The 14,813-nt window shown below is 39.0% G+C and overlaps 1 protein-coding gene across 1 annotated transcript in view; it reads right to left on the reverse strand.

Annotated features, from left to right (window-relative positions):
- The window catches only part of COL4A3 (collagen type IV alpha 3 chain), a 160,230-nt gene that overhangs the window by 27,438 nt on the left and 117,979 nt on the right, over positions 1 to 14,813 (reverse strand). Inside the window, exons 29-37 of the mRNA XM_010597674.3 lie at positions 13,242 to 13,339; positions 12,515 to 12,665; positions 12,059 to 12,172; positions 10,691 to 10,858; positions 9,337 to 9,426; positions 8,885 to 9,019; positions 1,872 to 1,970; positions 573 to 662; positions 91 to 230 (exon numbers count right to left, since the gene is read on the reverse strand). Coding sequence (XP_010595976.2) covers positions 91 to 230; positions 573 to 662; positions 1,872 to 1,970; positions 8,885 to 9,019; positions 9,337 to 9,426; positions 10,691 to 10,858; positions 12,059 to 12,172; positions 12,515 to 12,665; positions 13,242 to 13,339 — 1,085 coding nt within the window. The remainder of the gene's footprint in view (positions 1 to 90; positions 231 to 572; positions 663 to 1,871; positions 1,971 to 8,884; positions 9,020 to 9,336; positions 9,427 to 10,690; positions 10,859 to 12,058; positions 12,173 to 12,514; positions 12,666 to 13,241; positions 13,340 to 14,813) is intronic.

The following is a 14,813-nucleotide window of genomic DNA, read 5'->3' on the forward strand; positions in this document are numbered from 1 at the left end:
TGCTAAGTGCTGGAATTGACTCAACGGCAACAGTTTGGTTTGGATTTTGGTATCCCACCATCAAAACATGAGTATTTCCGTGGCCTATACCTTTGGTCCCTTTGGTCCTGGCCTTGCATCTTCTGAATAACCTGGATCTCCCTTATCTCCTTGGAGACCATGAATGCCTGGGAGGCCTGGTCGTCCAGCTAGCCCTGGGAATCCCAAACTTCCTCTCATTCCTTTAGAACCTGAAATTAGGAGAGAAATCAGATAAAATAGCTAAACATGGGGATCTCGAGCTGTTCTTTTTCTGACCTTTGCATAAAGCACCCTTCTCCCAAGAAGCTGGTTCTTCAGAGTCACAAAATACATCAGGTAGTTATAATGGATGATTTTTACACAAGTATTTATTCTCTTTGACTCATGTTGCAGCTGCATGTAGTGCATTTGTCTAAAAGCAAATTGGACTGTTTCACAGACTTTCTAACCAAGTGGAACACCAAAACAACAAATAACAAATGAACAACACAAAATCCAGAACTGTGACCTATCATGAGCTTGTAGACTCATAACAAGACCTTATGCATCACCTGGCATTCCCATGCTCCCCACGCTTCCTGGCACACCACGTGGTCCTGGTTCTCCGGGATTCCCAATGCTGCCTGGGTCTCCTCTGGGGCCTTGAGAATAAATACATAATCATACAAATTGCACAGTTCCTGGACATAAGAGGTGCTCAATATTTGTTGCTTGCATGATGAAAGAATACAGAGCAGCCATATCACTTTGTTTAGGTATTTGTTTAGCTGCCCTGTTGCCTTCAGATAAGGGGTTGGGAATCCAGAAAATGTAAAATTAGAGAAAAGTTAGATTCTTATTGGCAGGCTTGAATTTCAACCATAAAATCATCCTGCAACCCACGCCAGCAGAAAAGAAAGGCTCTTGCTATCGAACAGTAATATACAGTGAAATCTGTGAGAGCCAGAATGGACGGGACTGCCTTGTTTTTCTGGGTCTCAAAAGCTTTCCACCTCTGACAGAGTACAGTTATACTACTTTTCTGTTGCTCATTTTAGTGGAAAATATTTGCATTTTCCTTCTATTTCAGATTTCCACCTTACACAGGTTCCAGCCTCAGGGTTTACTGTATTTCCAACTACAATACTGAAGTTTTACTGTCATGTAATGTGTTTTGTTAGGTGGTCATATAAATAGGGGTACTTCCACCCAGGTGTGCCTAAGAAACTCTATGGGGCAGTTCTACTCTGTCCTATAGGGTCGCTGTAAGTTGGAATCAACTCACCCGCAATTTTTTTTTTTAATTATTAAGAAAAATTACTTTGCAAATGTAATTACTTGTTGAAAAACAAAACAAACAAGAGGCAAATTTGAAAACCCCTGTAGCAATATCTAATTTTCTTCTCTGAAAATATTGCAATAAATTAAAATTCACAATATAGAGTCATTTCAAAATAAAATTTTGAATAAAAACTGGAACTTCATGTAGATTAGAAATTAGATCATATTTTCTAGTTAATACTGGGCGACTGTATTAAATGGAACCCTGGTGGCGCAGTGGTTAAGAGACTGGCTGCTAACCAAAAATCGGCAGTTCGAATTTATCAGCTGCTCCTTGGAAAACTCTCTGGGGCACTTCTACTCTGTCCTGTAGAGTCACTAAGAGTCAGAATCAACTCAATGACTACAGATTACAGGTGACATTAAACACCTCCATTTTGGTTTAATTCAAAAGCAACTTTCTGTGGGAACACTATAGATACATAATTCATATTCAACCCAATAAATCCGTAAACAAGTTTTTATTACATTTAGATCTTGAACAAATTATAGCATGATACAGCTATTAGAGAAATATCACTTATTCATACCTGGTGGCCCCAGTGGTCCTGGCAGCCCTTTGAGACCTTCTAAACCTGGTAACCCTGGAATACCTGTGTTTCCTTTCTGACCCGGGTTTCCTGCAAATCCTAAAGTTAAAAACCACGTATTAAAAACACAGGTTAGAGTTTTACGAGACTCATCCCCTCCTAGTGAAAACTAGATAGGACATTTCTGCAGTAAAGCATAACATATTTTTAAGAGCATGGGCAAATGTGGATTTTTATCTTTTTTTTTTAAAGGGGATTAAACGAGATAGTATGTGCCTGGCATAATTTAGTCCTCAATGAACACTAGTTACTGTTGTAATAATATCTACCCTTTAAAGCAACATTTTTAAAAATTAGCAGCTGTTAAGTACAGTTTCACTTTTTTAGTAAAGATAGATTACTCTATGATACTACTTTTGTCTAGACTATTCCATCCTCAATCCATTTACTAAAACTATCATTTATTCAGTAACTACTATATGGTAGATATTGCTTTCTCTTGTTTATTTAATCTTCAAGCAATCTCAGCCTGTTCTTGCTGTCGAGTCAATTCTGACCCCATGTGTACTGCTCCATAGGGTTTTCAAGGCTGAGACCTTTCAGAAGCAGGTTGACAAGCCTGTCCTCTGAGGGTACGTTTGAACCACTAACCTATTGTCTAATAGTCGAGCACTTAACTGTTTTCATCATCCAGGGACTCCTGAATCTCTATTACCTACAGGGTAAGTTACAAACTCCCTTGGGTGGCAGTTGAAGCATTCTACAATCTGTCTATGGCCTGGCTTTGTGCCTTTTCTCAAGCAGATTCACTTCCCTTGGCTGTTTTCCTGCTCATATACTTATTCATTCATTCACATACGAATTGAATATCTAACAGACAAGTCTTGCTCTAGGCACTGGAGATATGAAGATAAATAAGTCATGCTCCCTATTCCTAAGTTGCTTCGAGTGTAAACAAGGAGACAACCAAGTACACAGACAATCACTGCCCAGTGTAGTAAGTTCTCTAATAGATTTGGGCACAGTATGCTACAGGGAAGAGCTTCTGGAAGGGGGGATTCCTTTTAGCTCAATCTTGAAGACCATGCGGGAATTGGTTGGGTTGAGAAAGCATAGAATGCAACAGGATTCTCAGACAAGGAAAGAGCATGTGCAGAATGGTGAGTGGCTAGTGGTTAGATCGTTCTTTCATAACCTTTGTTCTTTCCATTCATGTCATTTATAGCAATCTAAAAATAGATATTGTTAAACATGGCATTTGCTTCAATTTTTTAGGGGTCAGCAAACTGCAGCCTGCAGGCCAAATCTGGCCTGGTTTTACATGGCTTGAGAGCTAAGGGGGGCCCTGATGGCGCAGTGGTTAAGAGCTCGGCTGCTAACCAAAAAAGATCAGCAGTTCAAATCTAATCTACCAGCCACTCCTTGGAAACCCTATGGGGCAGTTCTACTCTGTCCTATAGGGTGGCTATGAATCGACTCTGTGGCAACGGGTTGAGAGCTAAGGGTAGCTTTTACATTTTTAAAGAGGTATAAAAGAACAAAACAAAAACAAGTAAAAAATCCAAAAAAGAATATGTGACAGGGACCATATGTGGCCCACAAAGCCTAAGATATTTACAATCTGGCCCATTTCAGAAAAAGTTTATGAACTCCTTAATGTCTTTTTTTTCTGCTGAACTCAAAACTTCATCATGGCGAGAATACCCCACTGGTTTTGTTCGCCTCTGAGTATTCAGGACAGAGTAAAATGCCTAGTCCGTGTTGTTACTGTTGTTGTTAGGTGCTGTTGCGTTGGTTCTGACTCATAGCAACAGAAAGAAACGCTGCCTGGTCCTGAGCCATCCTCACAATCATTGTTATGTTGGAATCCATTGTTGCAGACTCTGTGTCAATCCATCTCACTGAGGGTCTTCCTCTTTATTGCTGACCCCCTACCTTACCAAGCATGATATCCTTCTCCAGGGACTGGTCCCTCCTGATAACATGTCCAAACTACATGAGATGAAGTCTCACCATCTACACTTCTAGGGAACACTCTGGTTGTACTTCTTCCAAGATGGATTTGTTTGTTCTTCTGGTAGTCCATACTATATTCAACATCATTAGCCAACACCAAAACTCAAGGGCGTCAATTCTTCTTTGGTCTCCTTATTCATCATCCAGCTTTTGCATGTTTATTGGGGGACTGAAAATATCATGGCTTGGGTCAGTTGCACCTTAGTCCTCAAAGTGACATCTTTGCTTTTCAACACTTTAAAGAGATCTTTTGCAGATTTCCTCAATGCAATGCGTCGTTTGATTTCTTGACTGCTGCTTCCATTGGTGTTGATTGTGGATCTAAGTAAAATCAAATCCTTGACAATCTCAATCTTTTCTCTGTTTATCATGATGTTCCTTATTGGTTCAGTTGTGAGAATATTCATTTTCTTTATGTTGAGGTGTAATCCATACTGAAGGCTGTGTGGTCTTTGATCTTCATCAGTAAGTGCTTCAAGTTTTCTTCACTTTCAGCAAGCAAGGTTGTGTCATCTGCATATTGCAGGTTGTTAATAAGTCTTCCTCCAATCCTGATGCTGTGTTTTTCTTCATATAGTCCAACTTTTTGGATTATTTGTTCAGCATACAGATCGAATAAGTATGGTGAAAGGATACAACCCTGACGCACACCTTTCCTGACTTTAAACCATGTAGTATCCCCTTGTTCTGTTGGAACCACTGCCTCTTGGTCTATGTACAGGTTCCACATGAGCACAATTAAGTGTTCTGGAATTCCCATTCTTTGCAATGTTATCCGTCCTTTGTTATGATCCATACAGCTGAAGGCCTTTGCATAGTCAATAAAACACAGGTAAGCGTCTTTTTGGTATTCTCTGCTTTCAGCAAAGATCCATCTGACATTAGCAATGATATCCCTCATTCCATGCCCACTGGTTTTAAAAAACAGTTGATGAGTAAATAAGTGTCATGTATTTTAAGAGGTAGGCAAAAGCCATGTGGTGAGGAGACTTGTATGCCATACTAAGACACATGAATTCTTACGGCAAAAGGAACCTTGGAAAGACTTTAAGCCAAAAGTATTATTTGCTCTTCTGAATCCAACTCACAATTTAAATCCTCATTCATACAGACTTCTCCAACTACACTAGTGGCTGTGTTTTCTGCTTCCCTCAATTCCCGCAGGGCTTAATGTCAGTGGTACTTGGCAGCACAGGCAGAAGGTTGAGTATGGACTTCTTTTTTTTTTTTAAATAATACATATTTTATTGCGATTTTGGTAAAAGCTTGTGTAGTAAATTAGGTTCTAATTTGACAATTTCTACACAAATTGTTCGGTGACATTAGTTACATTTTTCACAATGTGTCAACATTTTCTTTTATTGCATTCTGGTTGTTCTGTTTCCAGTACCCTAGTTTCCCTGCCTCCTTATGTTCTCATCTTTGCTTTAGAGTAATTGTTGACATTTTGGTCTCACATAGGTGATTTTTTAATGGCGCACCATACTCATGGATAGTATCCTTTATTTTGTGTGCCAATCTGTTATTTTGCTAAAAGGTGATCTCAGGGAATAGTTTTGGTTCAAGCTTTAAAGGGTATTTCAGGGCAATAGTTTCTAGTCTCAACTGGTCCAGTAGGTCAGGACTTTTTAAGAATTTGAGTTCTGTTCTGTATCAGCAATGATATCCCTGGTTCCACATCCTCTTCGCAATCTGGTTTGAATTTTTGGCAGTTACCTGTCCATGTACCGCTGCGACAGCTTTTTGATGACCTTCAGCAAAATTTTACTTGTGTGTGATATTAACGATATTGTCTGATAATTTCCTCATTTGGTTGATGAACTTTCTTGGGAATAGGTATAAATATGGATCTCTTTCAGTCAGTTGGCCAGGTAGCTGTCTTCCAAATTTCTTGACATAGACGAGTGAGTGCTTTCCGTGCTACATCCATTTGTTGAAACACCTCAGTTGGTATTCCATCAATTCCTAGAGCCTTGTTTTTTGCCAATATCTTCAGTGCAGCTTGGACCTCTTCCTTCAGTCCCATAGGTTCTTAATCATATGCTACCTCCCGAAATGGTGGAATGTTGACCAATTCTTTTTGGAACAGTGACTCTGTATATTCCTTCCATCTTCTTTTGATGCTTTCTGTGTCGTTTAATATTTTCCCCATAGAATCCTTCACTATTACTACTGGATGCTTGAATACTTTCTTCAGTTGTTTAAGCTTGAGAAATGCCAAGCATGTTCTTCCCTTTTGGTTTGCTACCTTTGGGTCTTTATACATTTCATTATAATACTTTACTTTGTCTTCCCAAGCTGCCCTTTGAAGTCCTCTGTTCATCTCTTTTACTCATCATTTCTTCCTTTTGCTTTAGCTACTCTAAAAAGTTGTTCAAGAGCAACTTTCAGAGTCTTCTAACATCCATTTTGGTCTTTTTAACAACCTCTTGGTTTCTTCATGTATGATGTCCTTAATGTCATTCCACAACTCGTCTGGTCTTCGGTCATTAGCATTCACCACGTCAAATCTATTCTTGAGATGGTCTCTAAATTCAGGTGGGATATACTCAAGGTCATACTTTGGTGCTCATAGACTTGTTCTAATTTTCTTCAGCTTCAACTTGAACTTGCATAAGAGCAACTGATGGTCTGTTCCACAGTCGGCCCTTGGCCTTGTTCTGACTGATGATATTGATCTTTTCCACAGTTTCTTCCCACAAATGTAGTTAATTTGATTCCTGTGTACTCCATCTGCTAAGGTCCATATGTAAATAGTTAATTTGATTCCTGTGTACTCCATCTGCTAAGGTCCATACGTAAAGCTGCCATTTATATTGTTGAAAAAAGTTATTTGCAATTTTTTTTTCAGCAACAGGGTAGTAGTATGGTTTTTTGCGGGGTCCAATCTGTGCTCCTCAGTTACATGTTTGAAAAGCAGAAAACTGTTCTGCATATTTTACTTTGGATGAGTAAAAGAAATCTGTTAGAAGCATAGGCATAGCATGTACCCATCCATATTTTACAGAAAGAATTATTTAATTGTAAATTAGTACCCATTTTTCATTTAATATGTAAGAGGCAAATTTAGGCTATGTAGGCAGAGATGAGATGCATATTTTCTCCAAAATATTTCCCAAACTATCTAAATTATTTAGCACAGTCCAATGAAGTTGTGCCTATACAATTTATGAGGCCTGGAAAATTGTGCCAATTTATTTCTTCATATCTTGGCTTAGAACAGTTGTAAGCAGAGTTTTATAAAATTCACAATATTTTTTTTTATTGCTAAAAGAATATAACGCAATCTTCTGTTTGCAACCAGAACTCAACAATCCCCTTGAAACCAGGCTAAATGGGGTTACCCAAAAGGCCTTTGCTTCTTAACTTTCCTTCCTGGAAGAAAATACTTCCCTAAATTGATTTTTTAATGATACCCCCCCCCCTTTTTTTTTAATTGGCAACTTCATTGGGTTCAATCACTCTTAGATCCCTGGTCAGATGTCACGTCCCTGCGACATCTTTTCTAACTCCTGGAGTGATGGTTTTCCGTCTTTTCAGAGAGGTCTACAGCACTCTGTGCAGATTTTTTAAAGTCAATCTTTACTTGGACTATAAATTCTTATGTGCCAAGCTGATAAATATTTGTTGAATACAATCTCACTTCTCCAAATTTGTTACAAGTATCTCAAAACTTGATATGCTCTTGCAACTGTAAACACATCTTCCCATTATTCTTTCCCTGATACATGAAACTCTGAGCTGCAAAAGTCAGTAACATTCTACCCAGTGATGCTATGTCTTCTAAAGTTACTTGGTGTCTTAGTTATCCAGTGCTGCTATATGAGAAATACCACAAGTGGAGGGCTTTAACAAAGAGAAATTTATTTCCTCACAGTATAGTGGACTACCCAGCCCCTAGTAGACTAAAAGTCCAAATTCAGGGCGTCAGCTCCAGGGAAAGGCTTTCTCTCTCTGTCGGCCTTCTTATCAATCTTCCCAGGGACTAGAAGCTTCTCCATGCAGGAATTCCAGATTCAAAGGACGTGCTCTGCTCCTGGAACTGCTTTCTTGGTGGTATGAGGTCCCCAACTCTCTGCTTGCTTCCCTTTCCTTTTATCTGTTGTAAGATAAAAGGTGGTACAGGCCACACCCCAGGGAAATTCCCTTTACATTGGATCAGGGATGTGACCTGGTAAAGGTGTTACATCCCACCCTAATCCTCTTTAACCACAGGCAGGGATTATAATTTGTAACACATAGGAAAATCACAAAATGGAGGACAGCCACACAATACTGGGAATCATGGCCTAACCAGTAGACACATATTTTGGGCGGACACGATTCAATTCATAACACTTGGGATTAAATATGGTCGAAGAGATTGCAAGTAAGGCCACATTTTTCTTTCAAAAAACTGATTTTATATTGTTTTTGATTGATCATATAACAAAAAATTGCCACAAAAATGTGTTCAAACAGCTTGGAATAATTAGAATGGGTTTGAATATTAGCCTAATAATTGGCAGCATTTCTAATTAAAAATATTTTGTTGTTAATAATTATTCTCCAAGTGATCTGAGCATGAGGGGCAATCAGAAAAATTCATCCTGGTAGTTGACAGAATAAAGTGGAATTTGGGGTAAAGGTTTTCAATTCAGCCAGGAAGAAGTTTTAATATAGAATTTTCCAAGGGTCTATTTTTTATCATAACTGATAAAAAGGGAAATTTCAAGGCTAATAATTTAAAAATTAACTAGTAAAAATATAAACACCACAGACCAAAGTGCAGAATTAACTTAGAAAGTTCTGCATGAAGGAAGCAGCATGTCATGGAAGGCACACACGGCCAGTTCCAATCCAGGTTTGTCCACCCAGCTAGCTGTGTGACCTTGGGTAGGTTCTCAAACACTAGGCCTCATCAAGCTCATATGTCAATGAAAGGGATGTCCCTGGATAATGCCATAGGTCCAGAATCAGCATGGATGTTCTCATTCTAAATATAAGAAATGTTTTACCTTTGAGACCTGGTTCTCCTTTGTCCCCCAGTAAGTGGGATATTTGAGAAGGCCCAGGAGTTCCTTTATCTCCGTGCTCCCCTTTGACTCCTAGAGGTCCTTTCTCACCCTTTATTCCTGGAATTCCAAGGCTACCTAAAAAGACAGGAGTAACAACAATGGTTCCTCTAAGTCTTTAAGTTGTTTGTACAGATTCAAAAGTTAGCAGTGTTGAGAAGCTAACAAAGTATTTCCCCTAATAGGCAACAACATAAGGGTAGTGGTATAAGCCTGCAGGGAGAGGCTATGATTCCACTGAATAGGAAACAGGAATACAGAAAAGAGCCACTCAAACACATTGTTCTCCCAGAACTACTTTTTCCCCAAAGGATGAAATGTGATTTGTTTTGCTGCTAAATAAATGAACATTGTTCATGCCCTCTAACTGTTGGAAAGAAACTCTTATCACTCACCCCTCTCTCCCGGGATTCCTGGGCTCCCAGGAGGTCCCGGAGGGCCGATATTTCCAGGAAAGCCCATCATTCCAACCATTCCTCTTTGCCCTGTGGAAACAAATGAACACAAACCAGCATATACTGCAGAACAAGAAAAGCAGAATATCTCCCAAATAAAACAAATTAGACTTAGAAGTGGAGACTGGCAGTAGAAGAGATGGTCTCTGTAGTTAGGACAATAACCGCATTTGTCTAACAGATGGGTCAGTAAGTGGTCTTTTTTATGTCATGTATTTGGAAGGCATTGGTAGCAAATCACATTTACAGGCATGGAATATGGAATAGACTATGTCGACATTTTAGAACATTCCCTACTCTCAGCTCCAGACCAGTAGCTTTCTGTTATATTTTCACATTTCATTTTATTCATAGCATTTGTCTATAATTGAAAGTAGGTTTTAAATGTATTTATTTGTTATTGTCTCTTCCAGTATGCAAGCTGGAGTCTTGTCCATTGATGACTAATGACTAGCACAGTGCTGGCACATGACAATAGCTCAATAACATGAATGAAAAAATAATTGCTAATTAAGTTGTTATTCTGGCCTCTTCTCAGAGAGATCAGTGAGGTCCTTAAGTCAAATATTCTGCCCAAACATATGCTACAAAAGTCTCCATGAAACAAAAAGGGTTTTAAGGGAATATTATGAACAACTGTGTGCCAAACAAATTAGATAACTTAGACTAAATGGACAAATTCCTAGAGATAGACAAAATTCCAAAAACTGATTCAAGAAGAAATACAAAATCTAAATAGACCTATAACAGCGAAAGAGATTGAAGTAGTAATTTTAAAACTTTCTGCAAAGAAAAGCCCAGGCTCAGACGGCTTCACTGGTGAGTGCTACCAAACATTTAAGGAATACCAATTCTTCAAAAACTCTCTCAGAAAATATGAGAGAAGGCAACACTTTCTGACTCATTCTTTGAGGGCAATATTACCCTGATACCAATACCAGAAAAAGACATCACAAGAAACAAAAACTACAGGCCAATATCCCTTATGAATATAGATGCCAACATCCTCAACAAAATACTAGCAAACTAAATTAAGTAATGCATAAAAAAGATTACACAGCAAAAATAGTTATATCCTGGGTAACTGCAACATGTGACCATCCTGCCACTATCATTCTCTTGCCCCCTGGCCTGTTGTCCTTTACAAATAATTCAGAAGAAGACACTTATAATAACTGGAAGAGAAGTACAGAGTCAAAGATCTATGCTTATGTTCAATTTATACAACCACCTTAGTGGAGAAGTGTGGAAGAAAATACAAAAAGAAAAAGAAGACCACAAAAAAGATAGGTACCTGGTAGCCCTGGAAATCCTGGATTTCCTGGATATCCTTTTTGACCAGGTGGTCCCATCTCACCTTGATGACCTGGCCTTCCTGGTGGCCCAGGTTCTCCAGAAAGTCCTAAACTATCCAAGCCTGGTATACCTGGGTCTCCCTTTGAACCTGTTTCACCTCTTCTTCCTATATATGAATGAATGAATGAGTTAGCAAACCAGTGCTTTCCCCACCAACTCCAGAAATACTTTATGGCTGCAAATATTTAGCTGTGTGATTTTGGGCAAACCACACATTTATCTGTGCAACTAATTAATTAATTAGTTAATTACTCTTGTAAAATCTCTAAGATCCTATCTGACTCTAACATTCTGTTTCAACAATTTATGCAGAAAATAAGTACAGTGTTTAGATTTATTTTCTAGCTGTTCAGGTGCATCCTGGGACTACACTTTGTCTTTAATCTGTAGAAGACACAGAGAGCCTCTTTGATTCGTGTGGAGATGAGCCACTGGATGCTTCTATCAACAATGATAGTATCACCACAACGACTAAAATCTTGGCAAAAAGTTTTATTTTTGAACATACCTGCAGTATGATAGCCCAGAGGCACTAACTGAACTCTAAAGGATTTTTTTCCAGCAACAGCCCACCAGATCAGGTTGAGAGGAGAAAAAAGTATATTTCCCATGATTTTGAATGCCTATACTGCATAATTTACATTTATTTTATGATCTTCCTTTTACATTGATTGTAGAACAATCAACTACAAATTTTTAGTTTATAACATATTAAACTGTTATCTTTGCATATATTCACTCTATTTTAATTATAAGAATAAATGTATTACTTTAATATACTTATGAGAGTGTTGAAGGTAAAACTTTTTCTAAGAATGGTACAATGGTTAAGCATTTGGCTGCTAACAAAGGTTGGCAGTTTGAACCCACCAGCTGCTGTGCAGGAGAAAAGACCTGGCGATCTGCTCCCATAAAGATTTATAGTCTAGGAATCCCTATGCGGCAGTTCTACTTTGTCCTGTTGGGGCACCGTGAGTCAAAATCGACTCGATAGTACATAACAACAACAAATATACATGTATATGTACACATATATATATATCTTCAGTGTTCGTATTTTCTTGCAAGAAAGACACAAACCATCTTGCCATACTAACTTCAAGTCTCTTCCTCTATAGACAGTACATACTGCTTTATGCAACCTGTCCATGACAGCCAGGCTTATATTTCTGAAAGAGCATTTCTCACTGAACAGTGGTCAGGACTTGTTGCTGGACAGTTCCCATTTTAAGTAGCAAAGTGCAGAGCAGGAATCCAATGTCACTTGCCCATCAAGTGACTGCTTTTGAGGACACCCTCCTCCTACCTTGCTGCCCTTTCAATCCATTTAAGCCTGGCAGTCCTTGAGCTCCCCTGGGGCCCTCCATGCACCTTCCCGGAGGCCCTGTTTCTCCAGGTGGTCCAGGCCGTCCTGGATCTCCTGCAAAAGAGAATCCAAGAAGATACTCAAGTGCCAAAAATCAAGGTCCTAGAATTGCTATCTTAATCATTCTTCTGTACCTTTCCCTCCCTAAATCAGGTCTATGTTTAATACCACAAGTATGGAGAACACTCATCAAAAAGAAAAGAAGGAAGAAAAAAGGAAGGAAGACAAGCAGGGCAGTGAGGTCAAATGTGAAAATACCCAGGCTCTACAGACTCTATTTATTGAACCAGAAGTTTGTTTGAGAAGGAGTCTTCATCCTTAGAGCAACTACATTCAATTTGCTGTATTCTAGCCAGGCTCGCATTGGGGAAAAATAACCACACTAGGCGATCATACCTCGTGGTCCATCAAGCCCTTGATTTCCTGGGATTCCAGGGAGACCTGGAAGTCCAGGGAGTCCAATATCTCCATTTTCCCCAGAATTGCCTCTTTCTCCTGGGAAACCTGGTTTTCCTGGTTGTCCAGGCATGGCTAGTCCTGGTTCTCCCTATTGTAGAGAAATTGTGTTATGTTACATAGTCCTTCCAAATCCTATTGACTGGTCTTTAGGGCTATTTATTTGAAAACCTTGTCTCTGTTATGGAGGCTCTAAATCTCTTTGACATGGCTACCATTGTTCCATGAACTTTCCTTTTCAACTCAAGTTGCTGATTTTTCTATAGAATTATGCATAATAATTCTTTAGGCTATGTAGCCCTCACTTTTTCAGAGGACAGTAGAATTGTCTATAAACAGAAAAATCCAGATGTCTTTACCTTTAATAATTTTTCTCATAGCTATCCAACATTTCTTTCTAGACTTCTCCTGTTTTAAATACGGTTTCTGAGGTCATTAAGGGAGGAACAGAAATGCAAACCTGTCTTCTAATACCTTTTATTTTCCTTTCTAAAAAAAGGGATAGTCCAGAGAAATTAAAAAAAAAAAAAATTTTTTTAAGAGGTAAAGTTACTCTTCATCATCAACACAAATACTGATAAATTCTACATCATAGAGTGTCCTGTCTGGCCTCTTGCCATTGCCCCTTCTCTCCCCCTTGTTTGGCTGAGTTTTAATTCTCACAGACCTTGGCTCCTGGAAGGCCTGGCTCTCCTGGCAACCCAGGCTTTCCCATTTCTCCAGGGCAACCCGGTGATCCTTTTGCCCCTGGAAAACCTCGGTCTCCTGTAGAGAAAATAAATAATAAAGGTTATAGGATTAGTCTTATTAAAAGATTCTGGGCAGTATATTTCATAGTTTATCTAAAGTTTTAATGGGGCAAGCAGCTAGAGAGGACTTTATGAAAGTCTGAATGATGAGAAAACCAACTGCTGAATTAGCAATTAAAAAAATTCAATCTCAGATGAAAATGCTGTACAATTTAAGAGAGATGGTGGTTGCACAATAGTGTGAATGCGCTAAACGCCACTGAATGGTTCCCTTCAAGATGGTGGACTTCCTGCTATGTGAATTTCATCTTAATAAAAAAATTCACTTCCGAATCAGCTTCGATTGGTTCTAGATAGGAAAAGTGATTACAGTTTCCATTCCAAATACTCATAAATGGAGATCAATATTCTCCTATTTGGGCAGAATTGATGTGTGATAAACATTGATGACATATTAGTCCAAGAGATGAAGCAACAAAAATGGATTATACTTTGACAAATATTTTAAATAAATATGGAAGGGAACATAGAATCATCATAAATTTGCTGTTCTACACGACAACCCAGGGGCTGAGGTCACTCATATGTCATCCTGGACAGGATATTCATCAGCATGGACCCTCAGGTTATTGTTTGAATTCTCAGCATCTGGGTTTCTTTGGCTGTGTTTTGGGGGGGGGGGAAGGAAAATGTTTTTTCCGAAAGGAAAATAACATCTGTGGTTTATTTTACAGTGCACAGGAAAATTGTTCCCTTTTTTTCTGATCCACCACCCGTCTGTTCATTTGCCGTACTGTGGTGGCTTACATGTTGCCGTGATGCTAGAAGCTATGTCAAGTATTTCAAATGCCAGCAGGGTTACTCGTGGTAGACAGGTGTGCAGAATCTCCAGATTAAGGCAGACTTTTTTTTTTAAGATGTAAGGCTTGGCTATCTACTTCTGAAAATTAGCCAATGAAAACCTTAGCGATCACAACAGAAAATTATTGGACTTGCTTGCTTTGGACACGTCATCAGGCGATATCAGTCATTAGAGAAGGGTATCATGTTTGGTGAAGGAGAAGGCCAGTGAGGGCAAGGGTGACCCTCAGTCAGATGGATTGGCACAACAGCCCCAACGATGGACTTACACATGCCAGAGATTATGAAGATGACGCTGGACAGGGCAACGTTTCCTTCTGTTGTTGATGGGGTTGCCTTGAGTCAGAATCTATGGCAGCTATCTATCTATCCAGAAACCCTGGTGTCATAGTGGTTAAGTGCTACAGCTGTTAACCAAAAGGTTGGCAGTTCAAATCCATCAGACTCTCCTTGGAAACTCTATGGGGCAGTTCTACTCTGTCCTTTAGGGTCGCTATGGGTCAGAATTGACTCGACGGCAATGGTTTTTTTTTTTTTGGTACCTATCTATCCATCCACCCATCTATATCAATTTTCCTGATTATAAAATAATTGAATATAGTGCACAAACATACAAAGTGCAGAAGTTT

Source organism: Loxodonta africana, chromosome 6 (genome assembly GCF_030014295.1).
Source record: "Loxodonta africana isolate mLoxAfr1 chromosome 6, mLoxAfr1.hap2, whole genome shotgun sequence".
NCBI lineage: Eukaryota > Metazoa > Chordata > Mammalia > Proboscidea > Elephantidae > Loxodonta > Loxodonta africana.